At 31.7% G+C, this 21484-nt stretch overlaps 2 protein-coding genes across 2 annotated transcripts; one reads left to right on the forward strand and one right to left on the reverse strand.

The window, feature by feature from the left end:
* Window positions 1–975: 975 nt before the first annotated feature.
* LOC148225984 (RNA-binding protein 42) lies at window positions 976–3516 on the forward strand. Its single transcript, XM_088203687.1, has 6 exons — window positions 976–1112; window positions 1516–1831; window positions 1902–2063; window positions 2858–2974; window positions 3050–3188; window positions 3248–3516. The coding sequence occupies exons 1-6, from the start codon at window positions 1066–1068 to the stop codon at window positions 3382–3384; spliced, it is 918 nt and encodes a 305-aa protein (XP_088059813.1). The 5' UTR covers window positions 976–1065; the 3' UTR covers window positions 3385–3516.
* Window positions 3517–4652: 1136 nt separating this feature from the next.
* Window positions 4653–18968, reverse strand: LOC148225985 (phospholipase A1). The gene is made up of 7 exons (XM_088203964.1): window positions 18769–18968; window positions 11734–11912; window positions 9427–9550; window positions 7619–7864; window positions 5329–5511; window positions 5100–5262; window positions 4653–5029 (listed from the first exon to the last, which is right to left on the reverse strand). Exons 1-7 carry the CDS (start codon window positions 18812–18814, stop codon window positions 4834–4836), a joined length of 1137 nt encoding a protein of 378 aa, XP_088060090.1. The 5' UTR covers window positions 18815–18968; the 3' UTR covers window positions 4653–4833.
* Window positions 18969–21484: the final 2516 nt, after the last annotated feature.

Here is a 21484-nt window from a genome sequence, read left to right on the forward strand (position 1 = left end):
TTCGTCTTGGGTTCGCCTTAATCGTGAAATGCTCACGGCTAGTTCACTGGAGGGGAGTACTGGAGGGGAGTACTGTAGCGGGGCGAGAGGCGAGCGACGGAGTGTGAGAGTCAGTCAGCGGTCAACCGCTACGTCGACAAGACGTAGGCACCCCCAAATTTTGAATATCAGCCGCCGGCTGATATTCAAAATCAATATTAATCAAAATCAAAATCAATATTAAGGCTCGGGCACACATAGAGCGATCTGTTGCGGCGGGAAGCGATATCTGACCGCGGCGACAGGCGATCTGGTTGTATTATGCGATGTTGCATCAGTTCTGTCAGATAGAACGCGGTCTGCGGTAGACCGCCGTAGACCGCGTTCTGTGTGACAGAACTGATGCAACATCGCACAATACAACCAGATCGCCTGTTGCCGCTGTCATATATCGCTTCCCGCCGCGACAGATCGTTTTCTGCGTGCCCGAGCCTTTAGATTCTTTCGCCATGGCTAAGGACTAGCTCTCCGAAAAACGTCGTTTTATTATTATCCATCAGAACCTAAATATGCTACAATTTAATTCAATTCAATGTTTTGCCTCAATTTAAATATTGTATGCTGTTGATTTTTTTAGCCATGTATTCCATTTCTGCTGTCGTGAAAATGTATATAAATAACAATAAAAAAATTATTTCAAAATTGTAAAAAAAATAAAATATGCAAAGAAGGGAGGAAGGGAGGAGGGGCGCTTAATAAAATTTTTGTTTCCAGGCGCAAACTACTCTAACTAGAATTAATAAAAAAAATTACACGTTGTTCGATCTTACCCCATTAGATAAAACTATTAGTATTAATATTTCAAATATTTTTTACTCGTGTAATAGTTAAAAGATTTATAAATATGAAAAATAAAATAGTATTTGAAAAATTGAAGTATAGAAAAAGCTGAAAATGTAATGTTAATTTATTAAGTCTATTTTATTAACTGGCAACAATGCTCATTGACGTTAGAGAGGTTGGAGTTGATATGCGTTTTGCGTGCGTCGTTTTTTAACCTTTGCAATCATTTATCAATTATTCAACATGGACGAAGAGCTCAAGTTTCAGCAAATGCAAGATGAAATGTCAAGGTAACTAAAATTTTGTTACAGATTGAAATAAAGTCCCCTAACAAAATAGGCACTTTTGTAATATGATATAAACTTACAATAGATACAAACGCTTTCCTTACACAAGTTCTAGACTGATATTGATTGTTTTGTATATGTACATACATAGCGAGTGTTGTGACATTGTTTTGTCATCAAACAATCGGTAAGTGAATCGCAAACGATGTTCGCTATCATTTATATTAAGTTTTATGCACATATAATCGAATTCTGTATTATAACAGGATTATTTATGGTAAAAGAGCTGGCTATACTGTCGATTTAGGCATCAGTCTTAAACTACCATTCAACGACGGTATAAAGATGAAATACGACTTAAAAATCACTATTAATACATATTTAATGTAAACCTTTAATGTTATAGATTTGAAGCCGAAATATCCGGCGATAGATCGAATAGGACGGTGATAGGATCCGCAACTTACGGAGCAGTTCAACAAAGATTGTCACAGGGTGGTTCTCATTCGTTAGCCGGACCTTTGCTACCGCCGCCGGCTGCCCCGTTCTTATCCGGAAACGATTCGGGATCCAACAATTCCTTCTTATTACCGACACAATTGCAAAGATCGCATCTTGCAGCGCCGACTTCTCTTTCTCAGTTCCCGGTTCAAAATACTGGATATGTTCAAGCTTTGCCCCAACCGGTGGTTCTTAGTGGAGCGCCGCAGCTTTATAAGAAAGTATGTGATTCATTATTTGATCGATTGATCTAAATAAGCGTGTTTATAATAAAATTATTCAATGTTTTAGAAAGGAGAAGGCAGTGATGATGAAATAGAGATTGATCCTAATCTGCCACATGTGATGCCTAGCCTTACTCCGACTATTTTGGATATACCGGTACCGCATCCACCGCCAGCTCCCTATGTACCACCACATAAACCATCGAAGAAGGAGAAGAAAAATAGAAAGGTATTACAGTAGACTCCCCAATAACACGGTAAATTGGGAACGTGCTATTTAGGTGCGTGTAGTCAGGGGACTAGAAAGTACTCATACAATTTTTTTGCAATACATAAGTACGAATCAGGCGCATGTCGTGAGATATCCTCCCTTTGGCTCGCTTAAACATAAAGTAACGGCACCCAAATAGCACGTCCCAAATTTACCGTGTCTGCCGTACTTATAATTTAAATCTGATGAAATAAATGTTTTTTTTTATTCACGCAACATTTCTTTGTAACGGGTTATTGTCTTATTAATGTTTTGTTTAAAAGTTGTTACTTGATCTTCCTCATTATTCTTATTAGTCATATTTAAAGTAGTTATTGCGAATGACATATTATATATGTTTTAAACTCGCTATTAAAATTATTAAATTCTTAATGCTTCTTCACAGTTTACTATAAAACCAACACAGCTTGTAATATTTTTTTTTAGTATAAATAAAGTCTCGCCCTACACTAGTGTCGTGATTGCATCGAGCGACAAAATGCTCTCCCGGCATTTAAAAGGTTAAAGCTCTAGGTTTCTCAGATCTATAGATCAGAATTGGCTTCAACATAGTAAGCTGACCTGAATTATGTTTGAAGTAATAATACAAGGGGAAAAACTCAGATTTTAATATATACATATGTAAAAGATATTTTATTAGACCTGATTTTTATCGCTTAATATTTTTTCTTTTTGCTAAAAGCTATGAATGATAGTGTTATATAGATGTTTTAAAATACTTAAAATAATCAAGATAATCTGTTTAATCGTAGATTATTAGAACCGGAGGTGGACAGACATGGGAAGATCTGTCTTTGTTGGATTGGCCTGATGATGATTTTAGGTTGTTCTGTGGCGATCTTGGTAACGATGTGACCGACGAACTTCTTGTGAGTGAATTATACATTTTATAATGGCATAGTCTTAAAATATAAATTATGTGATTATTAATTTACGTTTTACAGATTAGAACTTTCAGTAAGTATAGCTCATTTTGTAGAGCTAAAGTGATTCGCGATAAGAGGACGAACAAGAGTAAAGGGTTCGGATTTATAAGCTTCAGAGAGCCTGCTGATTTTATCAAAGCCATGAAGGAGATGAACGGTAAAATAAATGACTTTCATATTTAAAATATTCAAAGAATAATAATTTAATTTTTACAGGAAGATATGTTGGAAGCAGACCGATCAAGCTACGAAAAAGTACATGGAGAAATAGGTCGTTGGACGTCGTTCGGAAAAAGGAGAAGGAAAAAGCCGCATTAATATCGATGCTAACGGGCGGAGCTAACAAATCTTAGTTAAATAATTCATTTTTTCCTTTTCTACTGATAATTTTTCAATAATAGCAAAATTAAAATTTTTCACATAATAAGCTGTGTTATTACTTTGTATGTAATTGTGAATAAATAAAAAAAAATTTAAATTTTGCATAATTGTGTTATATTGTCACTGAATGGAATGGGGCGGATTCCTCAACGTCACCATGACTTCTGGCGAAGGAGGGGGTTTATCGGAAGCATTCAGAAACGTGTTTTAAGTTATGTTTTCTATATTTTTTTTAGAAAGAACTCCTATGTCGAGGTGCACTTGACATTGGTTGTTACCAGCAATTCTAATGTCGAGGTAATTTAAATCTATTTTATTTATTTTTTTATTTCAGAAACATCAAGTAATGGTTTAAAAAGAGACTAATTTTTGATTCTATGACCAAATACCTATTCATTTAAAATTTGGAATTAATAAAAAATGGTCTGCCTAGAATCGCTCGGTAGATGTAGCGGGTGCTTGATACAATAGTCTGTTGCGAAATATCGCCGTGAACATCTTGTGTATTTCTGAAGTAATTTATTCTTATTTGAACTGTACTTACATTTCAATGGTTTTATCATTTATTAGTTAATTATGTATTGAAGTTAGTGTTTTTTTTAATTTATAGTCCAGGAGGATTCTTAAACTATCAATTATAAAACTTTTTATTACAAAACTTGTTAAAAAAATATCTAGCTTTCTTTAACCCTTTCCACTCGTAAGTATCACACTTAATGTTAAAGATTAATTTGTCAAATAAATGTTCAATATACACATTGAAGAGTCATCGTAATTTAAACCCCCTTTTATATACATATATATTAAAATCTGATTTTTTCCCCCTTCAAACATAATTATTAGAAAATTGACTGAAAATTACTTGGAGTTGCTAAAAAACTTTTGAAAATATCTTTGGAGTGCAAAGGGTTAAAGTGGTTCAAAATTGAGTTTTAAGAAACGTTATCTTGTTTGGCTAATGGTCGAAAAAGATCCACCAAAACTGGAATGGAACGTGGTCGGAGGATGTAAATGCATTGGGATAGTGATTTGTCCATTTCTTCCTTTACTTCTTGCCTTTAAAATAATTGTCACAATGTGATACTTGAGTTTACTTAAAAGATGAATGCTTCTCTCATGACTATTTTATTTACTGGTAAATAAAAATATTTCATCATAAATCATGAGCTTAGAAGGATAAAATATAACTGGGAGCAAAAAATTATACAATTAAATTTCAGTCTTGAATCAAAGAAAATAATCAATTTCGTATAATATATTTATTCATATAAAATAAATACTCACTTATCACAGAGCAATAAACAAACAACATTACACATAATAACATTGATAAGATTATTGAATACAAACATAAAATTACGTGCAAATCATTCATACAAAATGGTACTATAATCAAACAACTTAAATATTAACAAACTTGATCAATACTTTCCCAACTGCTTTCTTTTACGCATCTGTCTCATTATTCTAAGACCAGGGGGTTTGAAATGCGTTGAGTTTTTTATAGCTGCGGCGTGTTCCGTCGTACTCAAACAGCATCTTAAATCGCCGACATCATTTGGCGACCGAGGACAGTACGGTGGATAATCGTTATTGACACAATACGTTCCGTGAGCTCTGAAATCATAAATAATTTATGAATACTTCAAAGCATTTTTGAATTAACATAACATGAGATGGTAATAACTTCAAAGGTGCGGCTTGTCCTATTGGTATAGGACTTCCTGGCAGCGTCGGTGAAGGTCTGGCTCCCACGGGACATCTTCTACCGCACGGTTCAGCCATGCGATCTACGAAGAGGCTCTCGGCTTGATAGCAAATGGACCAAATGTGACTGCATAATGCTTCGTCTAGATTGCGTTCATTGATTAATTATGCTGCTTTGTGATTTATAATTAATTATAATTGATTCTTACTTGGAGCGCTTTCACAGAAAGGTTGAATTCTTCCACCGTTGATGCAAACGTCCATGTGTCCGAGTCGTCCTCCTTCGCCGTATCGTCCCGCGTTTGTGTGCAATACTTGAACTGAATTTGCGTCTCCGGCGTCTAAGCGTAACGGTGCTGAGTTGCGAACCAAAGGACGCGCTGGATCTAATCCTGTAATGATTAATCATATACATATGAGGTATGATAAAAAATATGCATATGATAGAGAAGCCTTTTGGCGAAGATGCTGTCTAAACGGAGGGTTCATTAATGGTCAAACGCTTCCAAAAGGGTAGTGAAGACGTAGACGAGAGAGATGTATGGCCTAGTGGGCCTAGTATATAACCATACAATAAGTGAGAATCGAATGAAGCATATCAAAACCAAATTTTGTCCAATAGGAGAGTGCAAAAAACAATTATCACATCTCAGAAGTCAAAAGCAATAAAATCGTGTCGGCGCTGGTGCAGTGAGAACGCTCGTTACCGAGTGTTCCCAGGTTTGAATACACTTTGACCAATGCTCTCATATCAAAAGTCAGTAATAATATCGGTAATAATAGCTATCATATTTTTAAAACATAGTGTAATATACAACTGCAGACAAACTATAGAGCAACATGCGAAATTTGTCTGTGCTTCATCCGCATATTTTCCCCTAAGAGTTGAGTTGGTCTAGTTTGTATTTTGGTCTTGACCTAATGAAAGTTCTAAAAATATAATTAGTTTTAGGTTAGGTTTGGGTTTGAACAGCAAATGTACGTTTCACAACTGTTAAATTGAGTTTCACAGACATTTTAGAGCAGCATATAATTTTACTAGCGCAGTTTCAGTTAAATTATATTTTTGCTAATAGAAATGTGTCTACTGGTTAAAATGTATTTGAACTTCACTAATGAAAATTTAACTTCATTGAAAAATACACATTCACTGTAACATTTATGTAAATAAATAATTATAAGTATGTAAATGTATATATTACTTTGTATGAAAAAGTTGAAATCATATAATTTTACTAGCACCTGTCAGACAAATTATATTTTCATTGATAAAAATATAAATATCTACTGGGGAAAATTAATTCCAATATGATTTCACTGAAATGACATATTTTAAAAAATATTCTCGGAATAGATTCTAAACTACATTTTCAGGTTTTATTTGAGGGATAACCAAAGAATTTCTGGTTTAGAATCAGGGATGTTATTTAAGATTTTTCTATATTATTTCGATTTCATTGAAATTTATAGTATTTCATTAAATGACATGCATTTTTTTGGCCAAATTCAAGGGGAGGCAAATGCCCCTATCTGCCCCCCTCCAAATGACATATCTGAATATTCCTAAGCTGTTGTAGAATGAAGAGCTAACGAATTAGAATTGCTCATGGTTAGGACATCAAAACAAAAGCACATTCATCTCAATGGAATAGCCAAGACCAAAAAAAGCACAGCAAGTTTGATCTAATGTCGAAGTACTTCTTATAGTTTTCTTAAATTATAACAATATACTCTACTACAAACTCTTACTACCAGTATGTAGTAAGAGTTTGTAGTACAAGCTACTGTAAGGAAAGCGTATAAGAAGATTGAAACTTCGGACTCAACGACGTGTAAAAAACTTTTGTTCAACTTTACTTTTCCGCATTCGACACCGCCGCCCGATAATGAAACCTGAATTGCACGACGTGTACATGCACAATCAAATTTATACCGACAGACACACCGAGTGTTTTACTTAGTAATGAAGTCATACCACTCGGCATCAAAGTAAAAAAAAAACTATAAACAATTCAAAAAAATTGTTTTTCTGAAATTTTTAAATTGTAAGCAAATAATTAAAAAAAATAATGCTAATAGTAAATAAGAGCTTCATCGAAAAATATATTTAATTTAATTTAAAGTATCATCTCTTATGAAGGTAATAAGTTTTTATGGCTTTAAAAATGTTGTAAAATGTGTACTGAGAGGTAGTTCTAAAAAAGTTCGTACTTTCAACTGAATACCGATTCTTTTGACTGATCATATTAATGGTTTCATATTTATTTTTAGTGTGTCCTCATTACAAAAAAAGGTTTAATTACAATTAATGTAAGGTATCACATCCGAATTGTTAGCAAAGGGTTAATACTTACATATTACTCTTAACTTATGAAATCCTCTACAACAAGCTAATTACATAAGTACCATATATGTTAAAAAAATACAACTTTCCATTCAAAAGCAATCAAGTTACAATTGAAGCACGATTAAGGAGATTTCTAGTCATTGGCATCTCACCTATAATCCTGTGTATGCGGAAGGGCAGGTAGTTAGACATAATGCCGCAGACATGTGCTCCGAGAGAGTGGCCCACGCACGTAGTCGTAGTCATCGGCATTCCTGAATACTGCAGTTTCGTAAGAACCTGGGCCGAGCAGCGCGCGACAGCGCGAAGGTTGTGAACGGCAGCAACGTAACAAGGAGGACGACACAACGCACCCCAATCGACCATGATCACGTTGTAACGTTTCGTGTCAAGGTATGCTGAAATCAAAGTAAAAATGAAGTAATATATTATTCGCACACACAATTTTTTTAAAATTATAAAATAAAAAAAATTGGACCGTTTCCTGTGTAGAAATCTGACAAATTTTTTAAATTAATTTCAGGAGCATTTACATAAATGTAATAATAATAAATTCTTATAATTTAACTTATGTATGTATATTTTGTATTGTATCTTTATTCATAATTGCATATGCATGTAGCTCTATATTTCTATATGTAAGTTCAGAGTGCCATTTATGCGTTCATTGCTTAAAAAAGTTAGTAATAATTGATATTCCAGCCGTAATAAAACATGCTATTAATTTATATTTAGATATTATTACTATTGAAACTCTCGGTGACTCAAAAATGACGATTTGACTGGACCAAATCTGACGATTGAAGTGTAAAGGTTTATACTGGGTGATCTGTGTTAATTTGGTGCAAGCTCAGGGTCTAAACTGTAGCATAATTTTAAGTGAAGTAATTTTCATGCGGCAGCGTTCAGCTTATATGAATATAGTACCGAATAAATTATAGAAGATTCAATTCATCCGTCTGGCCTTTTCCTCGTTTTCATCAACCATGATCTTCGATGATTTTAATGGTAAGTGAAATATTCATTTCTTGTGTATTGCGTCACAAATGTGTAACGGTAATTTTTGTTGGTTTCGCTACCTGCTTAAGAAAAGTGGTTTACGATGGGTTTAAAAATATAATATTTTATGCAAAAACGCTTTAATAAAGCAACTAAATTACTGACCCAGTACATTTAATTTGTCGATTTAGAATAAAGAATGTTTATTTGATGTTGTCGATTAGATTAGGTCAACTGTTATATGATCTATTGTCGATTAGGTTAGATTTCCGTTCGTTCAAAACGAGTAATAATATATATTCAATAAAATAGATAGTATGTTTGACGTTTTAATTCATTCGTCATACATGAGGTAAGTCTTTTTATACACTTAATAGTTTACGCAACGTTTAATTGGCAAACAATATACTGATACGTAATCGATTCAGTGAAAAAATAATAACAAGATATTGCAATTTACCATCGATGTGCACAGCATCATTTTTCGGCACATGTTAAGAAAATACACGTATTAAACCGTAGGGAACCGGTCGAAAAAATTGCGGTTTGGTCACTTTACGACATCCTATTTACAAAGGTATTGCGAAAGTCGGTTAATCTGCACTGAACTGTTTTCGAAATATTTTTTTGCATATTATTCAATAAAGTAACATTAATCTTATTCTGCAAGCTTTCTTAGTTTTAAGCAATTTAAAAAAAATATTGATTAATGTAATTAACAGTTAATGAGATGCATGCAAAACCTTGATAATAGTTGATTATATAATTATAATGAAAATTATACACATGCATAATATCTGACATCCTTGATTTATATAATATATTACAAAGATAGATTTATAATTGTTGTAAAATAATAAATTATGCTTAAGAAAAATACAATACATATTAATCTAATGTAAAATAGTCACAAAATATTTTTTTACAAATAACTAGTTATTAATAATTTAAATTTGAATACCATCTCTTAATACGATTATAGGCAGAGTGTCATCTCCTCCAGCATATCCATGAATGAGGATGATGTTCTCCAAAGCCGGATCCCAAGAGCTGGTCCTTAACCAATCGTTTATGGTTATATCCATCTTAAAATAGAGTTAAGATCTATTAATATGTTACCTCTAATAAAAAGTTAGATAAAGTTGTTGGTGTACAATTAAGAAAGTGAATAGGAAAATCATAAGGTATAGAAAAAGAGTGTCATTGAGCGAGAAATCTTTATATGATGAATCTTTGCAGTTTAACATTTATGTATTAAAATTATTTGTTAAGTAATGAATGCAAATTCAATGACACTATTACAAGTATTTTTTATATTCATAAGCTCGAGTTACTTTTTTATAAGTTTTTTATATGCAAATCATTTTGATTGAGCTCATAACAGCTTTCTCATAGTTTGTATTGTCTATGTAATTCACAGTTTTTGACGATTGAATGTAATGCTTAATTTCATTTGAATGTTGATAGCAAAACATAAACATAATATTTTATTTATATAATACAGATTTAGAATTGCACATGAAAAATACGAAGAAGCGCAGGGGGGGGGGGGTGTTTCTAAACTTCAACCGTAAAATTAAAATTTTGATTGAAATTAGTACTTCAAAATTAATTTAACGGCGGTTAAAATATTGCTTGTTACAAAACTATTATGGTTAATAAATTTAATCAAATCAGTTTTAAAATATAAATATTTAGAGTAACGGATAAAAAAATTAATTACTTACATTACACCGCATATTAAACTAATGTTATTTTTATAAAGTTGTATCTAAGAATGATTTTATTTTAGTCATAATAGTCCACAGACAATATTTAATTTTGTGATGAAGCCAAAGTAAGATAGAAAAAAATGGCAAAGAAATATTTCAGAACCACTCTTGTTTTGCTTTTGTTTGTGAGCGTGAATTTGCTTATCGTAAAAACACGTGAAAGGGCTCACCCGTCCCAATATATTGTTGACAACTACAATGTGTTTCTACTAATAGTCAAAGATTAATAAAAAAATTATGAAGTACCGATCATTATCAACTCTCGCGGACTATAAACTTGAAATAAACTTTAATGAAATTTTTATAATCTCCTATTTATGAATCACCTAACAAACATAATTTGCTCTTTCTATATTTCTAAAAGAAAAGAATAAATATTTTTTGTTACTTCTAAATTGATAATAAATATTAATTGCCTAATTAAATAATTTAATCAAAATTGCATTAAAGTAATAAAAAAATCTGTTCACATCTTTTAAAAGACAGTTATCCATTAAACGATGGATAACAAGTAGTCATTGATGGTAAATAATAACAATATAATTAAATGCTGTTTTTTTTTGTGTACAACCGTCCCCCGAGTATGCCGTGTGTATTTTAAGCAAATACGGTTAAACGGAAAATATTTAAGGATGCCGAAATAAAATGTGTCATAAAACTTACATTGTGAAACGATATTATCAGATTGTTAAATAAGGATTTTTCTGTCCTTTTTCGATACTTTCGATAGTATTTCATTTAGATTCTAGACAATAAAAATATATTTGAGGACTTTGAGAATCGGCATTAAATTATTAAAGTAGCACGCGCTCAGCATAACGAAGTCGAGCATTTTCGACGCCTTATTAAATTTGTTTCTAATGTGCATAGAAAATCTTTATCCCTGCCAAACGTGACTCGACAATTCTTAATTTTTTTATAAAAAAAAAGTGAATCCAAATTTGTGCGAATGCTCTGCAACACTTTGAGGTCATCAGCATATAATTAATGAAAGTTATTAATTGCCGCATGTTTGTCGTTAATAAAGAGCAAAAATAACAGAGGACTCAGATTGAATCCCTGTGGTATTTTCCCCCTTCAAACATAATTATTGACAAAAACACAAAAAATGACGTCCATAATAAAGTCTAATTATATTTTATATATAAATATTTTTTTAAGCTAAATTTATAAAATACATAAATATTATTTGTTTTAATTTTCAATAGCAATTATCCATTAGTGAATTATGAGTAATTGTATGAGTATAACATATTTTATAATTATAATATTTAAGTGCGATTATAATCATGAGGGTATGTATCAGAGAAAGTGAAAAGGAAAGCCATTGACAATTCATAATGCATTTACACATATATTTTTTTGTGAAATTCTCATATTCACTTTCGAGTACTCGACTTGGAAACGGCTGAGCGAACTCACATATGCAAATGGTAAATATTTAACGTTAAAGTCAATTAGTAATACTATTAATAAATTAATAAAAGTAACTTAACCTCTTGTTTATTTTTGGGTTCGGTGGGTGTGTATAAGTTGAAGAATATATCTGGATCTGGACAGACATCATTGTCTCCTCCTCTTCTCCATATGCAATTTTCACTCGTTGCATTTCCTGATAACGTATCATTTCCTAAAAATAGTGCTTCTCTTATGGGATGACGCTGGGCAATACATCCTGTAATAATATAAATTAAAGAAAATATATTAGTTAATCATTTAATTAAATAATGTCACTGCTGAGAGTCAGTATTTATTTTAAATATTAAAATATTTGATTTTGTCGGAAAACCAAGGATTCCTTTGTGATTGGATGACGGATTTGTTGGAATTTCGTGTTATTGACCCACTCTAGTGACGTTGTCATATTTTTTTTAAAAATAATGTTACTAAAAGTAGGTAGTATGTTATAATAATGCATTATATATTCAAGTACAGATATTTGTTTATTAAAATGTGTACTGAATATCAATTTATAAGCATTTTTATACTAAATTTTATTTTGCGATTGATTTATATGAAGCATTAAAACGGAAATGTTTTAATTTTTAAGTGAGTTATATCAATTACAACGAATGGTCTTCAATTATTTCTGCTTTAAATAATCGTCACATTAGAGACGAATTTTAAATTAAATTAAAAAATGTAATAAAAAATATACACACGCTAATTAGACTGACACGTCACTCAGATCTTTGCGGAAGCAGTAATATTGCTAACCAAATAAAAACTGCTTCAATTGTGACTTTCTGATTATCTCTCGTGTTAATAAATTAGAACTTGTATTGTAATTTTGTGTGCCAATCATATACAGGTTTGTAGCTGATAATACGGTTCAAAATACAAAAGAGATAATATATGTTTTTGATGTATGCAAATGAATAAACGTTGCGACATTAAAACTGAAATATTGAAAACTTTTTTTTTATACATAGTCTAATTAAATAACATTATTTTTAATTTGAGGAAAAAAATAGAATTGCATAGAACAAAAAAAATATATAAATATATAATAAAGCTGAAGTTTTGGATTTGTATGTAGAACAGATTAAATAAAATAAACATAAATAGATTTGTAGATAAACAATACACAAATATCATTTGACTTACATTGATTAGAGAACCATATTTTATATATTTTTAATATGCAATACACAAAAACGCGTATTATTAAAATAATCATGTGCTTTTATTTTTGCAATGTAATCGGTCGGCCGGCCTGAGGGGTAGTATCGACGAGTGTAAGTACACAGAGTAGTATTAGTTTGTTATAGTTATATTAATATATTATAAAATATTAAATTTTGTGACGAAAAAAAACAGCTTTTCTAAAACAATAATACAATTTTTTTGATGACAATTTTCTAATCGTCAATATGTTAAATATAGGTAGCGCAAGTCATCTGAATATATTGCTACATCAGGATTTCCTCAAGGTTTGGATCTCTGCACATTAATGTTTCTTCTGTTTATTAATGATATTGTAGCGACCACACACAAATGACCACGTCTTTGTCTCAATACTGGGACCAAAATGATCACGTAAAAGACACAGCCCTCGTTACAATCCAATAAATAACACGAGATTTGTTCTTACAGTAAATATTATTCACAGGATCTACAAGATTGTTGTTGCAATGCAATACAACATTGGACAATGCTCATCGAGCGAACATCGTTTTAGGAAGCGATTGCAGCGATTGGCTGGATGATCGCTGCATAATTGCGATTGGTCAGCAAGATTTGCAGCCCTGGATACTTAAGCCTTGACTCCGATGAAGAAAAGGCAGTCACCGAGTCATCAGCAGACGTCAGTCGCCCACGGACAACATATTGTCATGAGTGCTCACATCCCGAAAAGAACTACTCCATACTGAGTACCATCGCAGCAGAGAGGGATCAACACTCGCTGCCACGCCACATACTAGACCTCTGACATCATCCCTGCGCCAGCTTTTCCACCACCGCTCGGAGAAAATGTGTGTTTTTTTGTAGTCGTCCAATGTTACAATTTTTTTCAGAAAATAAAACATCGATATATAACCTATAACTTTGCATGTTTAATTATATATGTGTGAATAAAAATATAAATTCAACTATTTTTACAATCCGCCCTTCTGAAAATTATTAAATTGCTTTACTGCGACATAAAAAAGTTGACATCCATATATTATTAGACGCTTTGGCGCGTATGACTGCGTAACGGTAGATTCAAATATTTAAAAACGTATTATTTAGTGGATATGTAATGACACTAAATAATATTTAAGATTGTGCATTAAAACTGTTAATAAACATCCGCTCGGATACGCAATATAGTTTGTTTATGTCAACGAAAAACTATGTTTTTTATATAATCCAGGAACCATATGAAATAGCTTTTGCAATTGATTTCGAAGTGGTCGTATTAAAATATACAATATAATACAAATCAGATTTTTTACTAAAAAAAATCATTTTAAAACTTAATAAACAAGGTACTTATATAATCATTAATTTTGTATTGGTTATTCGTTAAAACTTGTTAAAAATTTTATATTTGATTTTTAAGAAAACTTATTAATATAATTAAACTAATAGTGGAACAAAAATATTCATAAGACTTTTAACATATTTTTCTAAATATGATTTCACTGAATAGTAATCATATACTAAAGGTTTAGAAAATCATTCAGGAGATTAATTTTAATCTTAGTTTAGATATGACTACATTGTAATGTTCCAGTTGAATTAATTAAGTAAAAATGATATCCAAACTATAAGTTTGTTTAATTTAGCAAAATGTTATAAAATCATTTTAAAATACAAAATACATTAATTTATATAAAATTAGAGCAATAACAAAGCAAAATAAATTTATAAATATATTTGGCTCTTTTCATACAAAATCTTAGATTGATATAATATTTTTAACTAAAGAGTGATTCATGATATAAATAAATTAATTAGAGAAATCATATTACGATATTCCATGCAACATGACATAAATATTTTCCGCAAGTTTTTAAGCGATTCATCATTTTCTTTAGCGGTAACTACTTATATAGAAAAAAACATACATCAATAGAAATGAGCATCACGTAACGCTACGGTAATGTTATTTAATACAACTAGTCGTACGTAAAGATATACGTTCACATTGAACTTTTTTTTTTAATTTTGCAAAAACTTTGCAATGTTTCTTGTACAAAACAAATTATTTAGAATAGCGGTTCAAGATAAATATTCAAAGAAACGTAAACCAAACTTGTTATTATTATCTACGTACACTACGCTATGTAGGCAATCGAATTTTAAGTACTAATTTAACTGTGTTTTTCTTTGGCAACGATTTAATTGAGCCATGTAGCGGTTAAATACAAGACAATAAAACACGTGCCGGAATGTTACAATTCCGTTAATCCTTAGCGAAGGATCTTGCATAACAATAGCTTCGTTTGACACATAAACCTATTGATTATACGTATGTATTATACACATGTTCGATTAGACTACTTCGGAAAATCTGCGAATGACCCCGATATTAAATATATATGTATACGATGGAAACGTCCAAAATTATCAGGCTTTTAGAATTATAATGATTTGACAATAAAGAGCGAAACCGGAATGTGAATCAGTGCTAATCATTTAATACTTTGCGATATCGGGGTCAAAGTTAGCATATTTGCGCATTCTTGGTGCTCTATTCTCTTTGAGACGTTTCGATTTCAAAAACTTTCATTCGTTTTATTAAACGAGTTTTATGTGTAAAATGACATTTTTAGCAATAAGGATTTTTTTTATTTTTATATACATATTTAATCATTTACTTTTGATTAATCAATTCCATTGGTCCTGAAGATAATAAATCAAATGATATGTTAATACTTTCTACCTCATAAAAGTAATATTAATAGACTTTCTGTGTTATTATAATTATTAAAATCAATTATCAAGTCTATAACCATATGATAAAAAACCATAAAACTAATTTATTTTGTGTTCCTTAGATTTTCTATAAAATGAAGAAACAAGCAAAAAAGAACGGACAATTAACTTGCATATAAACAGTTCACTTAAATAAAGACAAGGATCGGTGCGAATCTTTGCAGAACAGGTACCAAAGCCCTATTCCATAGAATAGCAATATTTTCAATGTTAATGAATTTGAATCTTACGTTACACAGTCATGCATGAAAATAAGTCTAAGAGATTAATAAAAAGTCTGCTTCCGCCCCAAATTATTGATATTAGTCAGAGGATCGATGACTGGAAGGGGCGTTGGAATTTATCTCAATTTCCAAGGTTATGTGCGCAAGAACTTCATGGTTTTTCTGATTTATCATTATTATATGTCACTGCAGCTGGGGCAGTTTTTTTTATTAATAGCGCATTTTTATGAATCAAAATTTGAGTGCCACTGCCGGGACTCGAATCAGCAACCTCAGGGTTACTAGTATGAGGCGTTATGGACTACGCTATTCCATCCTATTGTGAAATTGTTTTTACAGAAATTGTTCTAGCTCCTCTAGTGGTGATTAAGAAGTTGAACGCAAAAAATTAAACTAAATAAATTATGTAAGCAATAAATAATAAACAAAAAGAGGCAGTAAATAAATTTGTGAACGCTAACGTTCCACCGCAACGGTGAAGAATAGAGGACGCAATCGCGACTCTGTAAAGTGATGTACGCGTACCACAGGAGCTATTACAGTATCGATTTTTTTACTTATGTATAATATATTCAGGGGCACTATTATTTATAATAATTTTCTGCCTTGTAGGCACTACACAAGACGCTTTAAAAATCGCAGCTAAGAATCACTGAGCATTGACGGATTTTTGACACCACCCACCAGCAGTATATTTCATTAAATACACGCTATTTAATGTTTTCTCTGTATTATTTCAAACAGCAATATAATCAAGGACTCTATAAGCGAATGTATCGTGTATAACTTAAATCCGCGATACATTGTTAAATTGAGTCGCGCCCCGCATAGCGAAATAGAGCATCTTAGATACTTTATTGCAGACATTGACCATTTGCATAATAAATTCCTATCCCGGCGCCAGAGCGACGGACCCCTCGTGAGGTTAAAACCCAAACCTTCGAAAGGAAGTGACCGTCCGAGGTATGGCGCGAGGCACTACCAATGACGAAAAAAGCATAGCAGAGTAACGCAAACAGGGCCAAAGGGCTCGGCCCTGAAGGGAACCGAAGGTCAAGGCGACTAAGGCAACATATACATCCCTCAAATATTAGGGGGTTCGCGTTGTGACAAGGATGATACGCAATGTACGCAGTGCAAGGCAATGCAAGCCAGCAACGAGAGCACGCCTCCGATAAAATATATAGTACTACGGGGGGTGGGTCCCGCTCATCCGGCCGTCAAAAGCTGCGTGCCCGCCCATAGGGTTGGACTCGTAGGGCCCAAGTACTGGTAACGGTAAATACCAGAGTAGCTATACACCTAAATCCTTATCCCTGCTCGAACTGATTAAATCACTTCACAATGAAATTCCGCTGGGAAAGGATTTTGTAAATACTGATCACCTCCATAGCTACTTTTTGTAAAAATAACGAATTCGTATTTGTGCCTATACTTTCAAATACTTTCTGGTCATTAATATAAATAATTATAATGAGTTATTATTTGATATATATAATGATGACATTGATGCAGATAAAGAAGAGCAGAAGATAGAAATTTGATCCCTGCAGTACTCCAAAGCGAGCAAAATACCAGTGGGAAGAAAAGCTAATAAGACTGTGCAAAAAACATTCTTTTACTTAAAATTGAAAAGTTTATGGTAATTTTTTTGGAATGCTTTTTAAAATTTGTGTAGCTTATATTTTAAATTTATATATTTTAGAATTTAAGGACTTTGTTATAACATATTTATAACAGTAGAATGACACAAAGAAAAACCGTGTTGCTTGCCCGGTAAAGCCTGTCGATATATTTGTAATAAAGTATATCGGTCTTAAGTACCCGATACACACAAAGACAGCTTATCTTATATTTGTTACTAATGTAAATATTTTATTTATAAATTATATTAATAACATACAATTTTAAGTTGGTTTTAATACATTTTTTAGAAAATAAAAATGAATGTTATTATCAACGAATTTTATGCTATTATATAATACAATGCATTATATTTAATTTAAATATTAAAATAAAAAAAATATAGAACTACTTTTTAACACAAAGTATATATAATACATTTCATTGGTTTCAAGAAAATAAGAATAAATTATATTGAAATAGTTTCAATTTTTAATAATTTTTAATTAAAATTTTTATTTTAAGTCATCTCTTAATAAAGCAAATACTTATACTAATTTTAAGAATAAATGATATTTTTTTATGCCATTTTTGTAAACAAATTTAAATTATTTCAAGAACATTTTTGATGATGATTTTCTAATTAATTTATATGAAACTGATTGATTAGTATAAAGTAAAAATATTTATTAAAGACAGTCAGAATTTGATTAAGTAACAATGAATTAAAATTAAGCAGAGAAATAACAATATTTATGATTATTATTAATTAAGTGTAAATGATAAACATAATATTGAAAATACATTTTCATAACTCAATTCTGCATTCTGATACAGTATTTTGTGCAATAATTTTATTTTTGATGTAGAATTCGCAATTAAATTTGTTGAATCCATTTAAAAAAATATTCAATTAAGAAAAATGTTGAAAATTCGTATTATATTATATTATGAACCAAGCTAAAAAAAAACAAAGTTATGACCAAAAGGATTTTGTACTAATATGTATAAGCAAATTTCTAGAGTAAGGAAGATAAGATCTCTTATGCTTTTCTCTCAAGGATTTCTTAAATAAATCAATCAATTAATCAACATAATCAGATTTTAGTCAACATTGCATATTAATAAATTTGAATTTAATTTTCTTATATATAATAATATAACCGAACAAAAGAATTTTTAATAATGAATATTTTGTTGTTATCTAAATTCAATTTTAAAAGTTACTGTAATATATATAAATAAAAAAAATAATACCTGTAAATACAATGATTGAAATTGCGAATATACACTTGGTCGTCATCTCAGATATTTCATTGATTATTGAAAAAATAAATTGGTAGTGAAAATCGATGCACCACCGTGTGACTGTTGCGAGGAACTTCGGAAGACTGACATGAGGAAATTACAAACACAAGGGGGCCGGGTCACTCTCTCTTTCAACGACGGTTTTACACATAAATACTCATATATGATGTCTTGTGTGTGATTTACTAGGTCGTCGATGTACCAAGGTCGCAATTACGGTTATGCTGCGACCTTCGAAAAGATTAAAATCGGGAAAAATTGGATAGTGTCATTATTACAAAATCTATAAGATTGCCAAACGTCTTGCGCAATCGCTCATTAAAAATAACGAGTTAAATGAACACAGTCGAAATGTTAAACGAACATCGTCAGACTTTTTATTTTGGTTATTCGAAATAAAATATTTTTATTTTAAAAATAATTTATAACATAAATATTGTGTGCTAATTATAGCATAATTAATGACAATATTTTTATTATTTTATACGCATAATAAGTAAGTGACATCTATTGACAGTTTAAATAAATATTTAATTAATAGCATAATATACTTGAATTATTTTATAAATCAATGAACATAAAAGTAAATATTAGGTGTGTTCAAAGAATATTCTGAAAATAAACATTGTTTTTAATGGTTTATATTTTTATTTTTAATTAGAAATTTGCCCATCATGACTTGACAAATTACCATTATACAATTGATAATAGAAAAAAACAGTTATGGTGCACATCTAAAATAGATGAGCAAAATCACACAAATATTTTTCCAGCTCCTCATAGCTATCGCCGGAAGCATCGCTGTGCATGGAAAGCTCATTGAGAAGCTGTATGGATATTGCAAGAGGAGTGTTATCAAGCACTGACATTCTGGCCGCAACGAGATAGAAAAAGGGAGGTGATCGTGATTCTCTGGGGCCTGTGTATTTGACTTGAAAGATGAAATTAAATTATTCTTGCAAGTGAAAGGAAAATATGGCTTGTTATAGTAATAAAAAAATCACTATATAAATTCTTTTCTAATTTTTATGAATTAGAAAAAGTGAAAATTTTAGATAGGAAAATTGCTTTGAAAAAAATATTTTTTCACAAAAGAATTATCTGAATATGACATTTGAATTGTAACTGATTCGCCATTATTTACTTATTTAGATTTTTGCATATATTTATTGATCTCTAGTTTAGGATTTAAAACATATTTCAACAATTGTTGCAAATTGCATTTTCAGAAAATCTATAACAGCAAAAAAATATGAGTAAATTTAAGTTTTTAATTTTTTTCATTATATCTGTATCCATTCCCAAATATTTTTAGTGTTTTATTAACACATCACCATAACTGAGTCAGCTGTATATTCGAGAAAATAACCATATTTGCTTCCATTTTTGATAAAAACAGAACTGACGACGGTTAAGTTCACCTCTGACATAACTGGTTCAATAACACATGATAGATTGAAATATTTCCCACGAAGTATCTGTTCGTGAATAATAAAATAAATACACTTTGAGACTTTGTACACCTTGCATTTTTACAAACTTTAACTCATTCTGAATTTTTAACACCATCGGATGTAAAACATTTTAATCGATTTTGTTCGTAATTGTTCCATGCAGACTGTGGCGACCACACATATAGGCACATTTAGAAGGGCGATTGTCTCATTGCTAATGACCGTAACCAAAAACGTTCATTCATTAACAATGAGACAAACCATCATGACACAAGAGTGATTTATTTTGACTACACAACACGGGTCGTTAAGAGGATCCATTTTGTGACAAGGCGGTACGAGATACGAGACGGCTAAGGCAGACGGTCAAGAGACGATCAGAGGCACGATACGAGACGGCCCAAGGCAGACGGTCCGAGATACGAGACGGAGGCACAGAGACAGCAGAGCCAGCGACGCAGACGACCAGAAAGCCAAGATCTTCCAGCAGCCATCCGGAGGAACCAGCTACGCGCCCTCACCGACAGACCTGAAGATCACACCTGACACTCGCTGCACGCAGCCTAAGAACCCTGAGCATCATCTACGGCCATCACCACCTGCGCCACGTACACCTTCATCGCGAGAAACGTCACGCCGTAATCATCCATAGTCAAAATTGTAATTATAACTTAATAAGCAATCTAATAGGATTCACCGAAGAGTCTCATTGGCCGCGAGGTCAACCACCCCTAGGGCTATGCCCCCTAAACAAATTCTTTGTGTCGTAAAATTGTTGTCATATTTTATTCAATAATATGAAAGTTCACCGCTAATACAACTGGTTTAATAACATATGACAGATTGAGATGTTTCGCACAAAGTACCTTCTGGTGAACAATTCAATGAATAATCAACACCTTGCATTTTCACAAATCTTATATTTTTTTCAACTAAACATTAACAAGGCAACTAAGGTCAGTGGTTCCTAAAGGAACCAAGGATGTATTCCTGGTTAGAAATAATATTATAAAGAATTGATATGGAGCGCAATATGTATATTGGGATGCGTAAAGGTCGTACGTAGTCGCTTCCTTACAGAATTTGACATAATATTCTACAATTTATGTATCACACACAGTGGCGTAGCTAGGGTATGTGCCGCCCAGAGCGATCCTTAAAATTTCCGCCCCCCCCCCCCTATATATTTTTTGCAGAATCATAAAATCAGC

This window comes from Plectrocnemia conspersa, unplaced genomic scaffold, assembly GCF_051122295.1.
Source record: "Plectrocnemia conspersa isolate PC_06_02 unplaced genomic scaffold, ASM5112229v1 ptg000014l, whole genome shotgun sequence".
NCBI classification, from domain to species: Eukaryota; Metazoa; Arthropoda; class Insecta; order Trichoptera; family Polycentropodidae; genus Plectrocnemia; species Plectrocnemia conspersa.